The sequence below is a fragment of the Rutilus rutilus genome (genome assembly GCF_951802725.1).
Source record: "Rutilus rutilus genome assembly, chromosome: 24".
Taxonomy (NCBI): domain Eukaryota; kingdom Metazoa; phylum Chordata; class Actinopteri; order Cypriniformes; family Leuciscidae; genus Rutilus; species Rutilus rutilus.
In genome coordinates, this window is record NC_140228.1 from 13,350,488 (window position 1) to 13,371,630 (window position 21,143).

Below are 21,143 nucleotides of genomic sequence, written 5' to 3' on the forward strand. Positions count from 1 at the left end.
GCTCCGGAGGCAGTGGGAAATGAATAAATCCCAGCCCGCGGTCATAATGGGCAAGAGTTAACTGGAATTCATGCATGGTGCTCCTGCTTCAAGAGTTCATACTCCGGACAGTACCGAAGTTGATTGCAGTCCATTCCATGTGAAAGCAGAGTTTGAGGAGTTTGGTGTTGTAAGGTGAATTGATTCTCTGGAGTATTGGAGCTGCAGTGTTTCCTTCATAGGTGTTCATCTCCAAGCAAAGGACTTCAAGCAAGACCAAGAGAATGTTCGATATATTATTTGTGATGATCTTTGGACTGTCAGGACGTGTTCTAACTAAAGGTAAGTTTTTTTTAAAATCAGTTTTCGTTCGTATTCATATTAAACATACACAAACACTTTATTTTTCACGTTGTTCAAATACGCACGTTGTTTCATATTCCACCGAAGCGAAAGGATGAAGAACCGTTTGGGAATGCGCGTGGATGTGAGCGTGTGACATTCCTCAGTACCAGCGCATCATTATTACTGTTTCATGATACCTTGACAGAAGAAATCCATACATGTACTAACTTGTTCGAGTTTATTTATTTATTTATTTATTTATTTTTATTCGTGCCTAACTGGAAATTATGCGTAGGCCTACGGCAAAAGAGAAAATTTCTGCAAATAAAATGCGCTATAGCGATTTGTGCTTATTCCACGACTATGGCAAGCCGATTAACATTTATAACTTAAAACTAGTATCTATTTTTGTCATTAGTAGCGTTTTTTTTATTATTATTACTAGTAATTAATCCAACTCGTATCCGACTTGTATCTGTACAATTAAGTAATAACTACTGTCTAACCGACTAGTCTGAATTGAATAGTGGATATCTGAAACTCACTCAATTATAGGCTATAGCCTATGTGTGTGTGTGTGTGTGTGTGTGTGTGTGTGTGTGTGTGTGTGTGTGTGTGTGTTACAAATTATTTTAACAAAAACTGTTACTGGATTGTGAAGTAGTATCTAATGATTTGGTAATAATATCTAATGACCTAGCTAAATTGAAATGTTATAGTGACTGGATTAGAATCAGAATGAGCTTTATTGCCAAGTATGCTTGCCAAGGAATTTCCTCTAGCTTCTAAAAGCTTTTAGTGCTAAGAAAAGCAAGAAGCTACAGATAATAAAAGTTAAATAAAGATAAGTGGATAAAAAATGCATATAAAAATAGACAAAATAATGTAATGTGCACAATATGAATATGTACACGATAACATTAGATAGCCTACAATAATGTACAAGCATCATTACTAGGCTACTAATGAAATAATAGCCTGGTTTCACAGACAGGTCTTAGATTAAGCCAGGATTAGACATTAGTTCAATTAGGATATTTAGGCTATGTGCCTTAGAAAAAAACATTAGGCTACTGGTGTGCATCTTATAGACAAAACAATGGCACTGACATAGCCTATTTTAAGATATGTCAGTGCATGTTGCTTTCAGTTAAAACATCTCAAACATGTATTTTAGTCCGGGACTATCTTAAACCTTGTCTGTGAAACCGGGGGGAAAGTAGCCTACTAATATACACATTAGTTAGTTTAAAGAAATAAATGCGTAAACGGCCTGCCATAACAGGACAAGTTGTTTTGATAGTACAGACCTCTCTGCTCTTACTTGGCATCCGTCTTCAATGTTTGGCCCCGGTTGAATCAGAGAGGGCGTTATTTCCTGAGCCTGATGACTTTGTGAAATGGAAGTTCTAATATAAATGACTTCGGGGTCATGACCACCGTGAGGCAGGAACCAGCGCTAATCAGGGTGTTATAGCTAAAACAGACCCACGGGGAGGAAGCAGGGGGTAAAGCGATGTACTGTCCGCATGCACTGTGGGATTATTAGTGCTTTATTGGTCAACAACTCGCCACAGGATGGAAAACTGAACTTGATTAATGGCTAAACATGTGTTTTAAGCATGCGCTCAAAAACATAGGCTACAGTTAGGCTTTTGTAGACATTTTGGCCAAATTAAATAGAATAGGCTATCGGATTTTAGAAAGATTCCTAAAATGCACTAATAAAAACAAGTTCGCAAATAAAATTAACTAAACTAAATCGCTATTAAAATTGAATGAAATAGGCTAATTAATAATAATTATGTAATATAATTATGTAATGTAATAATTATATAATAATTATTGCATGTAATAATAAAAGCTATAATAATAATTATAATAATAATAATAATAATAATAATATAGCCTATATATATATATTGTTCAAATTAAAGATTCTACTTTGCAACACCTTCGGGGTTCAACAAAGAACTTTCTTATCCAGAATCATTTTCATGTAGCCTATTGAAATGTTTCTAAAGAACGAAATAAAGAAATGTCAGTGTAACTTCCAACGTTTTAGATTAGCACGTAGCCTAAATGACATAGACTTCACATTTTAATTATTTAATAGTTTCCCAATGTGTAGTTTAACAAACAATTTTACAAAGTCTTTATAGATTTCGTTATATATTTTTTCTGTTTGTGATAAGTAGCCTGAAGAATTAAAAGCGCATAAATTAGCCTATAAATGCGTATCGTTGGTAAATTCGTTTCCTATGATTTATAATTAAAGTCACTCTCAAGTGCATGCAACATGCATGCTGTGTTTAGGGTCTACATTGACTTAAGTCAATTTTGCATTTGTTCGTGTAAACAGTGGCTGTCCTTTCTTAGTTGCCCCGTCTTTAAACTCTAACCTGTTTTACTTCGGTTCATTAGCGTTTATTCAAACATGACGTGTAAGGTTTGTTGAAATTGGCAGGTTTTCGTCCTGTCATTAGTGTGCGACGCTCTTGTTGAGAATTTCTGAAACGGAACCTCAGCGTGTGGACCGGCTGATAACGTGCCTGATAGAATCCCATGCGGGATTCGCTGTGGGAAAAAAGTGCTTGACTCCTACTTCCTTTTTTCATTGGTCTTACTACAATACCATTTTAATGTATAGACGGCGAATGGCCTGCGAATAGCGCGTGAATAATGGAAAGGAAATGATGCTATAGGCTGCGTTTTTAAAAGCAATAAACAATGGTGAGAGCGGTCCGTATTGTAAAGAGCACGTCTGTATCGAGACCAGATGTTTAGAAGAATTATGTGCTATCTTAACCCACAATTAAGCTTCTTTTTTTTTTTTCTTCTAAACGACTATAAAAAGATAGGCTAGGCTATAAAAATGCAGTTGGCTGTGCAAACACTATTTTTGATTTAGTGTATTTGTTATTACAAAACGTGTTATTTTGCATATTAAATAGGCTATTAATGTCACAGCATCACGTGGATATAAATCATTTTAAATGTCTGTACAATTATTCAGTAGTCTATAGTTCAGTCATTACATTCGTTTTATGTTCAGTTGGGCATCCTGACCTTCAATGTCTTATTAAGCAGATAAATAACATAAAATGCATGTTATAGGCTTATGTTTTCATGTAGGCCTACATATATTATGGTTTTAAAAGTCAGAAATGAAAATGAATCATTTTAAACGAGACAGCATTGCACTTTCTCAGAATCTGTCTGATACATTTTTTTTTTTTTAAATAAGAACCTTAGAAAGTAACCATATGCAAAGTTTAAAAATGCATTTGGAAAACCTTAATATATTTAATTATTCTGTAGGTTAATAGATATAGAATTGTATCAAGAAGTAAAATACTATTGATGATTTTATGAATTGCTGATATTTACTTTTTTTTTTTACCAACAGTAAAAAGAAAATTGAACTGGATGCATTAGTTTCTTTTAATATTAGTAAAAATCAGATTTTTCACACCGCAGTGATGGTTGCAGATGTTTTTTTTTTTACATTAAACTCCATTTATATTTGATGTATAAACTTTGCCTTGTAAAGATCCTTAAGAACCTCTGAACAATACTCAAAAATTGCCCCTCAATAACACCCTTGAAAAGTTGTGCTGTGCTCAGAATCACCTAAAATATAACTCTGTAAGTATTAACAGGAATTGTGGGTATGTTTCAGTTTGATCAATGGCATGCATAATGTATGTTGTGTAAGTCTTATACATGGGCTATCATTTTTATCACCTGAATGTGGTCAATGTCACTCTTTAAAACCTCACAACATCTTATTCAGCAGCCTCTAACATACCTTTGTGTTTTCTATCTGAAAGACACAGACACAAAAGGGAGGTTCAGTTCTCCAGTGTTGGATGTTACTGAGAAGCAGCTTATTATAGAAAGAAATCAGACACTTCAGCTAAACTGCAGGTGAGTGATGTGTCAAACAATCTCACGGTTAGAGGATCATGACGTTTTTAATGAGTAACATACAGTAGCTTTATGATTAACTGAGGTAATACTGATTTTAGTCAAGAGCAGTGGTTCCCAAATCCAGTCCTCGTGACCCACTGCTCTGCACATTTTGTATGTCTCCCTTATTTAACACACCTGAACATCAGCTCATTAGGAGAGACTCCATGAACTGAACTGAGTGTGTCAGATAAGAGAGACCTACAAAATGTGCAGAGCAGTGGGTCACGAGGACTGGAATTGGGAACCACTGGTCAAGAGGAATGTAGAAATAGGCTACTAAGTAAACATTTAGAGTGAGAGATGAATGCATAAAAGTTGAGAATGAACCAAGTGGGGTCCAAAAGCCTGAGAGCACACTGAAGATCTATGATTCATAATTTGATTTAAACCTTGTAATAAACAACCCTTGGTACAAAAGTTCAGAAGTTCTTATGCACAAGAGTCTCTCAAATCATGTTGGAGAACATGATCATCAGATTTTACACAAACTTGCTTTTCACGTGATGCTGTCATTAAAAAAAAAAAAAAAACATTTTACTAAAACTAAATACCAAGCCATAAATTCATGTTGACTGATCATTTTCCTCACATTCTATGCATAAAAGTAATGCTTAAATGCTTTTGATAAGTAAACTGTATAATAGAAGTATTCTCACTAATGGTCTCAGACTTTTGGACCCCCATTGTTGATCACAAAGACGGTGACGTCTGATCAGTTAGGTGTAAAGTTCCTTCTATAACCCAAATTTGATGTTTCAGGGGACGGTGGGAGCTCCAGTGGGTTTTGCCATCGGGCGTACCGAAAGTCTACCACGGCACCCAGATAGAGGAGACTCGATGCGGGAGAAAAACTAACCAGTACTGTAGCCGCCTGACGCTCAGTGCTGCTTTAGCCCAACACACTGGCTCTTACCGCTGCCGGTACCTCCAAAAGCAGCGCAAACAGGCCTCGGTGTATGTCTACATCACAGGTAAGACGCTTCAGGTGAACGCTCTGACCCTTAAACCCTCTCTCTCCAGCCACCGTTCAACAGCTCGACCATCTCACTGACCATTTCTGTTGCTTAAAGCCAAACAGGAAGTCTCAGGAAGCAAATAATACCTAAACACCATTTTTCTCTCGAAGCAACATATCCGACTAAGTGAGTGTCTGGCACGGTTTCACCCTGGCATTTTTTTGTTTTTGCTCGAACCGTAGGCTGTCCTCCCTCACTTTTGACTATATTTAAACTATAACTTTCTTTTACGTGCAACCTCAAGGGGACAGAAATAGCCCCAGCTGTTGAAAGGCTCAGCTCTTGGGCAGCCTTTCCCAGGGTACCCGGCCTTATCTATCTCCCTCAGCCCGGCTGTCCGTATCCTGTGCTGCTCTGGGGGGAGGGACACTTGGAGACAAGGATAGAGGATGCGATGTCTTCTTGTGTATGTTTGTTAGGATGCGTGTCTGTGCATGGGAGTGGGCACCTTGAGGGCATTCCGGGGCATAAGAGGCTCGGATCCTCCCTGGTCAGGCATTAAGGAAGGCTAAGGGGTGCCCCAGGTCACTAGGTGCGGCCCCCGGTTAGCCAACAAGGCCCCTGAGGACCATCAATCGCTCTCGCGGCCATGTCCATTTAACCTCACCCTTCGTCCTTTATATTGAATCAAAGCACGACAAGGAAGCATCCAGCAGTCCTTGGGGTACTTTTGTTAAAACGTTCAGATATTATTTTCCGTTCCTTTAATAACAGCAGAACACCAAACAATGGGGCGAGCAACACCCAAAGCCTTTCATTGCCACAAGACTATTGCGACTGAGACGAAAGTGCAACCAAGAAAACAACAGTGAGAGAGAGAGAGAGTGTTTGATAACAAGCGAGCAATCTCTCTGTAATTGTTGCTGACTCTAGATTGTTGTCAGCATCTGCTGTTTGTATGTGGTGTCTGTTTGTCCCTGACCTCAGCATTGGTCGTTTCAGATAGCCAGAGGCCGTTTGTGAAGATGCAGTCGGAGATCCCAGATGTGGTGTACATGAAGGAGGGAGAGCCGTTGGTCTTCCCCTGCAGAGTCACACACCCAGACGCCAAAGTCTCGTTGGTCAAGGTGAGTGTCTCAACTGTGAGTCAAACAGATCATTTCATAAGAAACATCAGCCTTCCCTCTTTCCAGCAACATGTAATCTGTCTGAACACAATTTGTGAGACAGTCTCAGCCAATCCAAAGATATTTGATGGATAATATGCAGGATTATTGACCAATGAGATTTGACAGTTGGCGGGGCCATCCAGAGAGCTAGAACCCCAGTGCTGTTCAGTACAAAAACTTATTTATTTGTAAAATAGCTTTCATGATTTTTTCTTTTGTTTTGGTTAGGACACAGTGTCAATCCTCTTAAACTTTTCAGTCATCTCATAAACACAGGCTTTTCATTTGTCAGTCAACACTGAACACAAAATGTGAGATAATCACAGCCAATCAGAAGATATTTAATGTTTAAGGCAGGATTATTGACCAGTAAGAATTGACAGTGGTTGGGCTATCCAGAGAAATAGAAACTCAACACTGTTTAGAACAAAAAACAAAAATAATGTTTGTTTTGTCAGAATTGGCATATTGTCTAGGGATGGGCATTTTATTAATTGTCTTCTCAAGAAATCGCTTTTTTTCTCTGCTTCACTCTATAAATATTACGTAATTACGCACTGCATATGTTGTTTTTATTGCTTACATCACATTTTAACACCTTGAGTAATGTTCTGTTCTACTCCGTTTCTCTGTCTGAAAGGAAGAACGCACTTCAGTAAACGTATACGGTATGCGTGTGCTTTCTCAGAGTGTTTAGTGCTGTTGCTGCACTGGACTGAAAGTCTTTGTGCGATGTTGGAGCTAATTGATGTGTGATAAATTGGAGAATCGATCATTGGTGTCAAGTACTGCTGTACTCAGGCATTCGTGCCATCCCTACTTTTATCTATGGCTTCCATTACCATACATGGAGTGCATCCTCTTGTTCTCATTCACAAATAAGACCTTTCCTTGTCCTTATCTCACAATCACTCCAGGTTATAAGGGCAAGCATGCGTCTGTTTGTGCCAGTTCGGATGTAAGTGTGTTTGTGCGGGCATGTGGAGGGGATGTACAGAAGTCTTTTTGGCTCAGCGTGACATGGATACTTTAAGACGATGCTCAGAGTGAGCGGCGCCCACAGCTTCCTCTACTTGTTGGCACTGCACACAGCCAAGAAGATGACGCCGAGACCACCTCACGCAGACTGATGTCTTCCACAGCTGCTGGCACAGACAGCCATTTCAGGAATGAAGCTTTACCTATAGTGATTAAAAAAATAGCTTGCTGTGCATTTATGAAATGATTAGATTCACTAATGCATCTCTGGAGATTTAGGATGAGTCCAAATATGGTAACGACTGTCTCAAGAGGGTTTAAAAAGGACTTGAGATGTATTTCAGATGAGAAGGGGAAACGGAAAAGAACAAGTTGACCAGTTCCCCTCGAGCTGCCTTTGGCTCCTCACATGCAGGATGGAAACTGTTTTAGGATATGCTAGTGATATGACATCCCTATCCTCCCTCCTTGCTCAAAAAAGCACCACATTTCATTTCTGTTTGCTTTGTTTATGTCTTGCTGACCCTGCGCACAGATATACAAAAGGCAATCGTGCTATAAATACGAGTTCTCTCCACCCTTCTCAAAGTTGGACTGTCACACACTGGTAGAGTGTTTTTTTCCTGAGAGGATTTTGCACTTGGCAATGTATCTTTAATCTTGCACCTCTCGCGTAGGGAACAATACATAGGCGGCCGTGCTCTCGCTGAAGCTGTGAAAGTGGCCAGCAGGGCCTTTCCAGAAGCTGACCTGAGGGCCTAGCCGTGATGTCTATATCCTGTAGTAACAGGATGTGAGGAGATGGACTGGAGTCACGTTTTCACATCCTTGCCCTCCCTCTTACGCACTGAACGGAGGGAGGGATGTTAGTAAGAAGTTGGACTGAGGTGGGAATGGGTAGCGAAGGTGAAGGGGGCACAATATAAAACTTGTCAGCTTTGCTCGTGAATATGAATTAAGTGACATGATGTTTGATCCTATTTTTGCTGAAATTGGCACTAGAAAGGTGCTACCTGTAGCGCTCAACCTTAAACCTACCCGTCCCCTCGCTGCCTGGAAGGCCACGTTGGGGACTAAAAACAATCAATCAACGAAAATAATTTTTTAATACTTTTAGATTTAAACAGTAACAACACTGGTTCGTTCAGTGCTTGGTCTTAAAGTCATCATTTTACGCGGCCACCAATCAAGCTGTAATTTTGTCAAATTATGCCAAAAAATATATATATATAATGGAACTGTGTGTATTTAGGATACATGAAATGCTAGCAGTGAAATTCGCCTTCATGAGCATTTTGTTGCATTTAATTTCCATGTAATTTCCACCGCTGTCATTTCCGCCACAGATTGCTGTTACACAATACATAATTTGTGATGTGGCGGAAATGACAATGTTGTGGAAATGCTCATAGAAAAATGACAGAATTGTACGTCCACTGTTTTTGCATTTTAAAAGAGTTAATTTTCTAAAAGTCTTCAAGGCCATATTGGAAAAAACACTGGTTACTACTCACCTGGGTAAAGGGCTTACCTAATGCCTTACCTAATACAGTAGTGCTTCCTTTAAACAAGGTGATTTTGAGAAGCTCACAGTGAGAGGAAAGCATTCACCTGATCCCCTGAGAAAGGGCAGGGCGCTTCCACAGTGTCACATCTAAGCCTGTAAACATTTCCTCCATTGAACATGGAAGTAAACAAAATCATAACACCGCTCTCCAAGAATTTCTGAAGGACGGTGCACTGTTGAACCCATTAGAGCCATCGTGTGCGCTGGCCAAATGAGATTCGAACTGAAAGTGCAAGTCTGTTTAGAGCTTTTAGAGCTTTTCAAAGTGAAAGCAAAAATCTCTGCTGCACCTAAAAGAAATGCAAAAGCTGCTGTTGTTTTTTAATAAGGATTTTTTCTTACATTTTCAGTTTCCTTTCCACGTGTTAGCTCCTGATAATAGAAACATCATCTGGAGCAGCAGGCAAGGCTTCATTATCCGTAGTCCAACGTTCTTCTACATTGGGCTGTTTTCCTGTGAGACTCTCGTCAATGGAGTCAAATACAGCAACAAGTTTTTGACTCACAGGCCAGGTAAGAGCTTAAAGTTTTTTTGATTAACTAATCTGTGAACCAAATTTAGATTTTCAAACAATGTACCGTTTTCCTTCTTTTTCCAGTAAATAAAATCCTGGACGTGTATTTAAACAGCACGGGTTTGCTCCACACGTTACAAGGCGAGATTTTAGCACTGAACTGCACCGTTACAGCTGAATGGAACTCCAGGGTGTCCATTACCTGGACATACCCACAAAAGGTGTGTTTTACCCATTATGCATTTGTGCTTTATGAAATGCTATTTTTAAAATCTTTATTCTGCAATTGGTATAATCAGAATCTATAATATTCTGTTGTGAAATCAGTTTATGTACAGTACAGTAGCATGAGCTCACCTTGATGCATCACTACTAAAAAGTTTACTTGTATAGCGCTTTTCATAATATATTTTAAAGCAGCTTAACAGAAAATGCTTGTTTCAATGAGCTCGTTTAATATCCCTTAGAGCAAATAGAGTCTCCTGCACGTCAGCTTTTCTTCTTATACACATTTCAGAACACACTGAACACAAATTGTACTCAGATTTGCCAAGATATCAAAGTCTGCCAAGTTTCAATATAAACGGAAACAATTTTCATCAAATTCTTCAAAATTAACAAAAAAATTATTTATAACTAAATTAAAAGTACACTTTTGGCACAGCTGTTAAAAATCAAAACTGCATGCATTTTGCGGAAGAACATTGTTTTGGTTGTGCTTTGGCTCTGCGTGACTGTGCGGATGAACATGGTTATCCTACTGCTCATAAAACCGAAAGAGATATAACCAGTTTAGAGGGAAAGGATCTCAAGCTGACTAGCTGAAGACGTTACTGAAGCTTTGCCCATTAATAGACACGGTACTTCCTTGAAAATAAATTCCAACACAGCGCTACAACAACCATGATGAAATTACTGTTCACAATTGATAATGCTTTACCAATGAACTCTGTTAGAGAGCGACATATGTAATATGATATTTATCTGTTTAATACAACACCATACTCACCTGTTGAGTAATAAAAACACCATCTCCGCGTCGCTTTTACAACGTTTCCAATCCCTCAGTTCTCGCCTCTCCGAAAAGCCAAGCCAATGTTGATTCGTGTTTTATTACGAGCTCTGTCTCGTTCTCTTTTTGCCAGCAGACTCTCCTCTATTCAGTGGTTATTTTACATGTCAAAGTATCCGGAGCAGCTTTTCTCTATTTATGAATGTGACATATGTGCGCAATTTCCTGTGAAAACCATCCCGTCAGTTCACCCCTTAAAAAACCACCCCTTCAAATAATAGGTTACTATAGTGAATAAGGGTAAGAAAAAACATGTTTTGGAAGAATTGATTGAAGAGTGATGATGTATTGACACATTATTTACATTTTGTTCATTTTAAACAAAAGTTATATAGTGTAAATTTTAAATTACAAATTAATAATTTTGTTGAAATGTATAATAGAAATGATTTCTTTTTGGCAGCTAGAATATTTTTCAATTACTGTTTGTGCACTACGGAGGCATTGTTTTACAGACATTACCTTTTAAAATGTAGCATTTCTAGCAGCTCTTCTGTAGACCTCATTTCCTCTGAAAACCATGTTGTTTATATTTTTCTTGTCTGGAACAAAATAATTCTTTGTGACACAGTTTGCTCTGCTTGTTTATAATTTAGGCTAATGGATCGGCCACTATCAGCAGACGCATATCAAGGAGCAGAACCAACATGCTGTTCTACAGTGTTCTCACCATCCCCAAACTGAGCAAAGCAGACAGAGGACTCTACAAATGTCATGTGACAAGTGGTCCATCCAAGCGAGACACAAATACGACGGTTATTGTCTATGGTGAGTTTTAGAATTTTACTCTGTTTACCCCCCCCAACTTATTGTACTTTTTCTCAAATGGATTCGTATTCACTATTTACAGCTTTCTACCTCTCAGTCGTCCACATGTATGTTTCTGATTTTCCTGTCTGTTCCCAGACCAGCCTTTCATTCGACTCAAGCACAGAAATAGCCCTGTGGTTCAGGCTTTTGCAGGACAGAAATCGTTCCGTCTTACTCCAAAACTAAGGGCTTTCCCTGCACCTGAAGTCATCTGGTACAATTTCCTTTCATCACATTGTTGAGCTGCTAAATGATGTTTGCAGATTATTAAAGTGAACAGAAACAATATATTTGGAAAAAAATCTCAACAGCTGAATCTATTGCTTAGGTTGAAGGATGGGATGGTCGCAGCCGAGCGGTGCTCCCGTTACCATGTAGACGGGTTTTCCCTGGTTATTCGGGATGTAGCGGAAGAGGACGCAGGAATCTACACCATTCTTACTGGGATCCAGCAGTATGGACTTTTCCAGAACCTCACACTCACATTGGTGGTAAATGGTGAGACTTAAGATGAAGAGATCTTTCTTTTCAGATCCATATTCAACAAAATAGTTTTGTAACTACTCCACTAGTAACTACTTTGAGCCAAAAGTTTAGAATAAAATTGTTAAAAAAAAAAAAATTATAATTCAAATTGATTAAAAATATTCCTATAGTTTTACAATTATTTATTTATTAATGGAAACTATGACAATGGGACCTAACATCCTTTTCTCCTCTATCAAAATCTGTTCACAGTGAAGCCACAGATTGGAGAGAAGACAGTTTCCTCTCATCAACCCGGGACAGTCCAGCGAGGCAGCAGACAAGCCCTGCACTGCACCTCTCACGGTGTCCCACCACCTCAAATCCAATGGCTTTGGCATCCGTGCCCTCCGAAAGGCCTGTAAGTTCACTATCCATGCAGAAACACAATAATGATTGTCCAATATGTAATAAGGCAGTGATTAATGCACATTGAAATCATATATACGCCAAATCAAATACACAACCTTATTAGTGTGTGCTGAAGCCACTCACATAACAATACATTATTTGCATTTTTTTAGGATGGGTTTGGCCTCTGCAAGCTCTCTAAAACCCCATTTTATGTCACACTATCATGTTTTAAAAAGTGAAAGCATTACAGTGAACTTTCTAAATTTGCAAACATTTCCCCAATGACTGACCAATCGTGTCCTTATTGCCCTTTAGTCACAGAGGAAAGGGATACAGTGAAGAATACTGGGTCAGGGCCAAAAATTCAGTCACTTTTAATTCAGTATTTGATGCAGGTGAAAAAACACATCCGAGACAATGTAATTTTGCTAGGTTTGGATTTCCCACACTAGACTAAGTTAGATATCCTCCCCATAATTGCGTAATGTCCTGAAACCATTTTAAATAGTTCAGTTATTTCACACTGTACCTGGTCACATTGTGTTTGATGTGTTTTTTTTTTAGAATGAATGCACATATGAGTGGAGACATGTCTATATTTACACACACACACACACTCATGCATGTATGCATGTATGTGTGTGTGTTTTTGTGAATAGAGACCTGTTTTGTCTAATTCAGCATGTGTTCAGACAGGGTTTCCTCTTAGCCTGCAGAACAGATGCTTGAGAAGGCCTTTCATGTGTGTGTCTCTATTCATTTTTGTGTGGATGCAGACGCTCGTGTGTATGTGTTTGTATTTGTGTGAATGTGTGTGCCTGGTACAGTCACAGAACTGAATTTAACTCCCGAGTTGAAAGTGCAGACAAAAGCACTTCAAAAGAAGCCAGTTCCGTGCTTACAAGCACAATTTGTTCGTTTCTAAATCAAACACTATGATTTAATGAACTTCCTGTGCAGAATGCTGGCTGTTTATTATTTTGATTGCTCAGACGCATCCTGCCATGCCTTCTTCAATGTCTGACACACCACATATCCACCGTTCTCATGAGAAAAATTTAGCAAGCATTACTCAGAGGAGATCATCTCATAGAAACACCATTCCACATACATTCCTGACTTGCTCCCATATGGACACACACACTGAAGTTTTGGTTACACTTTAAGTAACGTTGCACCTACATGTCAACTAACTCTCATTAGAGTATTAGTAGAGTATTAATAGACTGTTAGGGGTTAGTAGAATAAGTTTACAAGTACCGCAAAGTAACTTAGTAAACTGCAAAGTCGGCACTGTAAAAAAAAGTTAAACCAAAGAATCAATCCAAGTTGATTGTACTTGAAATTGTAAGTCATTTCAACTAAAATTACATTAACTGGCTTAAAAACGAGTTGAATCTTGTATAATTTTTTTTTTAATTGAAAATTGCTTAACTTATTTGATGAGTTAAAGCAATGTAAAAACGTATGTTGTCATAACTTAATGATCATATAATTTGTAAAAGAAAAAAAAAGATATGATCAATAAGTTATGACAACCTTTTTTTTTTACATTGCGTTAACTTAAACTTAAAATTGCAAATTTAAACTGTTTTTTATAAGTTATACAAGATTAAGTTAATTTTTAAGTCAGTTTAATGTAAGTTAAGTTGAAATGACTTAAATATCCAAGTTGATTGTACTTAAATATTTGATGCAGCAACTTTTTTTACAGTATAGATTGTTTGCTGGGGGACCATCAAGAGAAGATATTAAGCAGAATGTCTACTTAAGAGTTAGTTGACATGCAATGTTACTTATAGTCAACAGAATGGCTAAAGGGCACCATCAAAATAAAGTGTTACAAGTGTTAAAGTTTTATGAAATCCACAAACCCTGAAAGTGTTACTCTTTAGTATAAAGAGTAGCCTTTTCTACTCCAAATTTGTCCATTTTTAGGTCAGGCTTCCCCTTATTGTACTGACATCGTGACATGTTAGATTGGTGATATTTTCTTGGCCTATTCTTTGAGTGCTTCCTAAAAGAACTAAAAATGAAATGTCACTGAGAGGAAAACTCTTGTTGGTTAGAATAATGCAACAGAGTATGTGCCAGCCGTCCTTCATGCATTCTTAAAGCGATAGTTCACCCAAAAATGCAAATTCTGTCATCGTTTACTCAATATTGACAATGTTTGGTCCCTATTTGCTTTTTTATTATTTTGACAAAAACAACTGAAACATTCTTCAAAGTGACCTATTTTGTGTTCTGCTGAAGAAAGTCATAGAGTCAGTGTTTTTTATCACTGATATACTAGAATTTGAGTAATATTTTTTATATATTTATATATATTTTATATATTTTTTTATTTAAATTTAAACTAAATGTAAATTAGAAATGATGAATTGGGAACTTGCTGAAATAAAATACATTTATATTAATTTATATTAATTTTCATTTTTATATATATTTTATTATATTTCAGTTAATGTTTATTGTATGTTTATTTTTGATGTTTTTAGTTTAAGTTTTATTTAATAATAATAACCCTGCATAAAGGTTTGGAACAACATTTTTTAATGAACTATCTCTTTAAGAAATGCTTTGGTGTTCTATTTACTGGCCCACCTGCAGCCTCAAGTTTCCTCGGAATAAGAACACTCATCATTTACAAAGTTTATTAAAAAGTAAATTAATTATGCTTTCAGTTACCAATAAGTGTCAACTAAACTTAGTTTAACACGTTACCATTTTTAAATCCATTCTGGGGGAGTTTGTGCTAAAATGCATGAAAATGCAGGAAATGCCCACATCTGGGCCTGCCTTTATGGTATAATTTTTTATCATTCGCATATTGATTTTGCTGAGATACTTGGCATTGCATCAATTAAAGTTCAAAAAGTATATATGATCAAAAAAATTCAATCACTGTGTAAAGCTTGATCATTGAAAGGTATTGTATGTACGTTCTGTTGAGAGGTCTTGACTGGCTGGACCCTGACTCAGGCCCTTATTCTTTATAGCAGCCCGGCGCGGCTGGCCTGACGCTGCGGTGGAGGAGGCCCAGGGAGAGTGGAGTTGTGGGCCGGGCCGGCCTGATAGCGGCTGGATGGGCTTTAGCTCGGCCATGGGAACAGCAGCACTCTTATCTCAGCCAGGCAGGAGGCGCAGACGGGCTTCCTGTGCGAAAAATCAGAGCGCTTTTCCTCTCGTTGTTTGGCTTCCTCCCCGACGCGAGACAGCTTCCCAGCAGCGTGATTGTCCCTCCGTCTTCAAACGTGGCACAGTCCGCTTCCTCAGAAGCTTGATCTATTCTTGAGAGTCCCTGATCCCACACACACACCCTCCGCCCCACTTTACTGATCCCCCACAATCCCCCTCACCTGTCCTGCCACACTCACAAATAACCCTACAACTGCCAGTGCCCTTCCTTATCCAGCCACCCCAGAGACGTGACTTAAAGCAGGCCTTCTCACAAGGATCCAGAACAGCTGGGCTCACACAGGACGGAGAGGCTGATATCTCTGCACCCCAGGAACTACCTTCTAATTTATTCCTTTTTTTTTGTTTTTTGTTTTTTTTTGTTCAGAGACTCGTCCTCTTTCTGAGCGTGATCCCCATCCATACACTGCCTGGTGCTGCTTTGCTTTTTGTGTTCTTGAGTGGTACTATAAAGGATGTATGAACCAAGCCTCCATCTCCAAAGCCCAGACCATCAGTTATAGTTCTAACATCCACAAAAGCTGTGAGTTCAGATTGTACAAGATGAAAATATCCTGTATCTACTATCTTGACGTGAGCCAAGGAGGGCAGAGAAAACCGAGGCTCGCTATTTGGATTTCTCTTTTTTTTTTTTTTTTTTTTTTTTTTTTTTTAGACTGGATCTGGCCCAGAATGCCTGCTGTGTAGGAGTTCTGATGGGCCAGAAATGAATGACAAAAGCTCTGTGTCATCCTATATGTCAACTTATGTCACACTCTTCCACTTCACGGTGATGCTGTGTATTACAGTTGCTTTATTTTGTGCTGAAAAAAGGATCCTGCCTGTTTGTATGCAAGTGTTCGCGTGTGTTGAGTGAGTGTTCGTGTGTTTGTTTCTACTCTACGGGTCTCTCCCAATGTGATTCGCCCCTTTTTATACAGATTGTCTATGAGTAATATATGATTCTAATATTTAATAATTTTATACAACTAACTTACTTATGGTAAATATTAATAATTGCCAAATGTGTAAGAACGCTGATAAAAAAATGTATTTTTAATATCTAATGTATGTGTTTATATCAAATGTATTTGCATTAAATTTGCTTGAAATTATTTGTACAATATGGTCTGTTTGGTTCCAAAAAATGCATATGTGAAGTTCTCAATGATGGCAAAGGTGTCGCTGAAATATTGGGTGACTGTTTCTTGACTGATGCTTTTCTTGACAATAAAACAAAGTAGATTTCATAATGACCCACTGAAGTCAGTTCATAATACTGTACGCAGGCACACTGGGTACATGGATGAAGGTGTTTTGAATGCAGAATGAGTGAGGATGTTTGTGGTGTGTTTGAAGTCTCTGTCTCTCTCACTCTCTGTGTGCGTGTCTGTATGAGAGAGCGAATGTTCCCGGAGAGCCGTGGGAGAGTGGACTTGACTGTGTGTTTGAGAAGTGCTGTTGTCATGATCAGGGTGGGACATACGAGGACAGAACACTCACTGTCTCAGCCAAATAGGAAGAGCAATCAGAAAGAGTCGTCAAAGCCAGGGAGGGGTAACAGGGCGGTGGGCACACAGTCACGGACAAATACCCATCACCAGGGCCACCAAAACCTTGCTCCGAAGATTAGAGACCTTAAAAAATTGGCATGGATAAGATAATGGGATAAATGCCTGAAGTTAGTGTGCAAATTGAAGGAGAGGTTGGGACTTCGGAAGCATGGCCGGGATGATTTACAGGCAGGAAAGGGAACACACACTGCTAATTAAGGAACACTTCAACGAGTGTCACCATATCCTAATACGGATGACACGCACACACACACACACACACACTGAGAAAAGAAATTCCAAAAGAAATTCCAAAGAAAAAATTCCATAAGATGAATAAAGTGAAAAATCAATTCCCAAGAGACCTGTGATAAGAAGTTTCCGGTCTTCCCCTTTTGGGCCACAGCTGCGCCACACATCTGTGTCTTGTGACATCACTGCATCGACACTTGTGAACTGAGAGTGCTGTCGTTCTCTCTTCCTCTTTCTCGTCCTCTGTCTTCCTCTCTCTAAGATGTGAGAAGCCTCCTCCTTCCTCCTGGACTCCAGTCAGCGAGAAGACAGAAGTCACGTCCACCCACAATCCCATCCTGACCATCGGCCACAGACAGGAAGTGTTAGAAGGGAAGAATAAGGTGAGTGTTCTAGTGGGTGGACTGATCATAGGGAGAGACAAAATGAATACGCAAGAGGGCACACAAGAACGCAAAAGTACTCCCCCGGGATTCACATAAGCAACACAAGTGCATCTGCTCTCAGTTCTGTGTTCCAAAAAATATCTTTAGATGACAATCAAGTTCCAGTTCTTACTAGAAAAACATTAATGAATTCATTACAAGAATACACCATCTCCAGCCTCCATTCAAGTTCCTGAATCAGCATTGTTGGTGCAGGAATAACAATACAATAATAAAGATAACAATATTGTTAAAATAAGGTACTAAAATAATAATGAAAAATACTAATTTTCAATTTGATGAATAACCTCCTTGCATAAGAAATATTGAGGAAACATAATCCATTCTCCCACCCCCATGAGAGATATCATTGTAATGTCTTAAAAGTCGTTGATACTGTGCTGTATGGGGATGGATCTTAACCGGTATCACTTTAACATGTATTAGAACCTCCTTGTACAAGAAACATTGGGGAACAGAATCCAGTGGCGGACAATCCGACTGTCTGAATCAGTTCCTTAAGAGACATGATGATATAGTATAGCTTTCAAGTTGTTGATTCCATCCCGTTTGGGAATGGATCTTAACTATTATTAATTTGATAAATATTAGAACCTCCTTGAATAAGAAAAATGGGTGAACGGAATCCGATGGCGAGCAATCCGACTGTCTGAATCAGTTCCCAACCCCCATCAAGAGACATGATGATGTAGTGGCTTTAAAGTTGTTGATTCCATCCCGTTTGGGAATGGATCTTAACGGGTATAAGTTTGATAAATATTAGAAGAAACATGGGGAACAGAATCCAATGGCAAACAATCCGGCTGTCTGAATCAGTCCCCCACCCTGGAGAGATATGTTGATGTAGTGGTGTAAAAGATGTTGATTCCATCCCATTTGGCGATGGATCTTAACTAGTATCAGTTTAACAAATATGAGAACCTCCTTGTATAAGAAACATGGTTGAACAGAATCCGATTGCGAGCAATCCAGCTGTCTGAATCGTACCCCCATGGAGAGACATGTTATAGTTTCAATGGCTAAAGGTAGTTGATTATGTCCTGTTTGGGGCTGGATCTTAACTAGAACCAATAAGAACCACAGGGGAACAGAATCCAATGGTGAGCAATCCGGCTGACTGAATAGATTCCCCACCCCTATATGGCTTAATGTTCCTGGATCAACGTCACATTATTATCAACAGAGCATGTTGCTATTATTGATTTTTGTTTGTAAGTTAGATTAGGGGCTTGAACAGCATTCTTATCAATCAAGATTAGAATTTGAGTAGGGATTGTGTAATGCTATGATTGTTTGATGAGAATGTAGTTACTTGACCAACAATGGAAGTCAATGCAGGAACATATTCAAGGAAATAATACGTGGTTTTATACTTTCTAGCCTTGTTTGTCTGCATGTTTGCTTGCATGCAACAGTTGTTTTTGTGTTTCCACAGACTGTAGGAGTTCTGACAGTTGGCGAAGCATTGATCTCTGGTATCTATCGCTGTGTTGCATCAAACTCAATGGGCAGAGATGAACTAGACATCCATTTCTATGTCACAGGTACTTTATATGCAAAACTAAATCTAAAAATCCTTCCCATTTTTCCACTTATCCCTCCCTCCTCCGTCCCCTTGTTTTCGAGGGTTTGCTTTTAAGCTGTGCTAAATTCAGCCACAGTGGATGTATCCCATCCTGGCTGTTGTCATAGTGACAGGGTGGAGGAGTGAACAGGAACCCGTGGCTCTTATCATGCTGCCTCCTCGTGCGGCGCATTATTTGGAGAACGCTGGTGGTGTTCGGGAAAGATAAACATTATCTTCCATCAGGAAACCCTCGAGCGGTTTCCACGGGAAATTTCAAATAGCTAAAGTAAATAGCGCGCCTTTGCACTAGCTTCTTATTGCTACTTGTACTGACAATGGCTATTCAACATTGTCATCAAAGGTTATGAAAAATTCTTCTTGGTCAACACTCCAAAATGGTTTCTCTGTACTCTGTGGCCTCAAACAAAACTATGTTGTTGCCAGTAGGTCTGCATATATTCTGTCTCACTGTATCCAGGATTTATGCACAGGAAGTGGAAGTTGATTGAATCTTCTTTTGTCCACCATCACAGATGTCAAAGGAGGCCTTATCGCATCTTTAGAGGAAGAGCCCAGAGAGGGCAGGGACCTTCGTCTTGTCTGTATAGCAAATAGGCATCTCTATTCAGACCTGTCATGGTATAGAATGGCGAATCAGTCCACGGTATCAGAGGGAGCTTCAGTTCTTGGCGGGGAGCTCACAGAGGGGCACTTCTCTCACAGCCTGCATCTTCTGCTGAAGAATGTGACTGCACAGGATTCAGGAACATACCGCTGCTCCGCCACACACCTGCTTACAGGAGAACGTACACACCTAGATACAGCAGTGGAGATCACAGGTGTGTCTTTAAGAGTTATTGTGCTCAACAAACACACACACTCATGCTCTCATTAAAGGGATAGTTTACCCAAACATGAAAATTCTGCCATCACATTTTGAGATATTTCGCAGAAAGTCCTGGTTGTTGAAAGTTAACTGTCAAAACAAAAAAATGACAAAAAGTACCATAATAATAGTATATTTATAGTATGTATAATCTCTTTTGCATTCACGCACACACTAATAGGCCACTTTAAGATATGGCACAACGGGTTTGGCATCCGCAAGAGTGCATTAATGCACAGGCTTAAAGGCATAGTTCACCCAAAAACTTAAATTCTTTCATTAATCACCCTCACCCTCACCCAAACCCATAAGACTTTTGTTCATCTTCAGAACACAAATGAACATCTTTTTGACAAGACCTGAGAGCTTTCTGTCTCTAAATAAAAGTCTATATAAATTTGTTCATCATATAAAGCGATCGATCGAAATTTGGACTAAACCGCTCAATTCATATGGATTAGTTTTACAATCCCTTTATGAACTTTTTGAAGCGTCTAGTTGTGTAGCTGTCAATCGAGGGACAGAAAGCTCTCAAATTTCATCAAAAAGATCTTCATTTGTGTTCCGAAGATGATGGTTTGGAACGGCATGAGGGTGAGTAAATGGCTGTATGGAAAAAATTGTTTTTAATTTTATGGTAAATAATAGTTTTAAAACATCTGCAGAAGTGAGGCACAGAAGCAATCAGACTTCTCTTAGATACTAATTTTGAGTCCCGTAAGGATGTGCTTGCAGACACCCACACATTTAGAGACAGAGGCGGAAAGAGAAACAAAGAGAGAGGGAGAAAGACAGAGCGAAACAGGGTCCTTGGGAACTAGAGCTTCCTGTAGCCCTTCTCTCCAAGGCTGTGTGAAGCAGAACCTCTTTGGTGTGGGAATGAGATCTAGTCAGGAGGAAGAGCACACAATGGCACTTCCCACTATGCCACATTTACAGGCTGATTCACATGGCCAAAGAACAATCAGCCAATCAGCCACTGTCACAGAACGAGGAAAGAGACAATAATCAATT

General features: G+C 39.0%; 1 protein-coding gene across 2 annotated transcripts in view; it reads left to right on the forward strand.

Annotated features, from left to right (window-relative positions):
* Positions 1–67: 67 nt before the first annotated feature.
* The window catches only part of flt1 (fms related receptor tyrosine kinase 1), a 37,992-nt gene continuing 16,916 nt past the window's right edge, over positions 68–21,143 (forward strand). For both annotated transcript variants that reach the window (XR_014626110.1, XM_084398525.1), the window contains exons 1-13: positions 68–321; positions 4,158–4,254; positions 5,059–5,270; positions 6,258–6,382; positions 9,320–9,482; positions 9,569–9,705; positions 11,153–11,324; positions 11,463–11,580; positions 11,695–11,864; positions 12,105–12,252; positions 17,493–17,613; positions 19,112–19,220; positions 19,777–20,082. Coding sequence is in view for 1 of the 2 variants with exons in the window: in XM_084398525.1 (XP_084254651.1) it covers positions 264–321; positions 4,158–4,254; positions 5,059–5,270; positions 6,258–6,382; positions 9,320–9,482; positions 9,569–9,705; positions 11,153–11,324; positions 11,463–11,580; positions 11,695–11,864; positions 12,105–12,252; positions 17,493–17,613; positions 19,112–19,220; positions 19,777–20,082 (1,936 nt within the window). In the remaining variant the exon portion in view is untranslated. The remainder of the gene's footprint in view (positions 322–4,157; positions 4,255–5,058; positions 5,271–6,257; positions 6,383–9,319; positions 9,483–9,568; positions 9,706–11,152; positions 11,325–11,462; positions 11,581–11,694; positions 11,865–12,104; positions 12,253–17,492; positions 17,614–19,111; positions 19,221–19,776; positions 20,083–21,143) is intronic.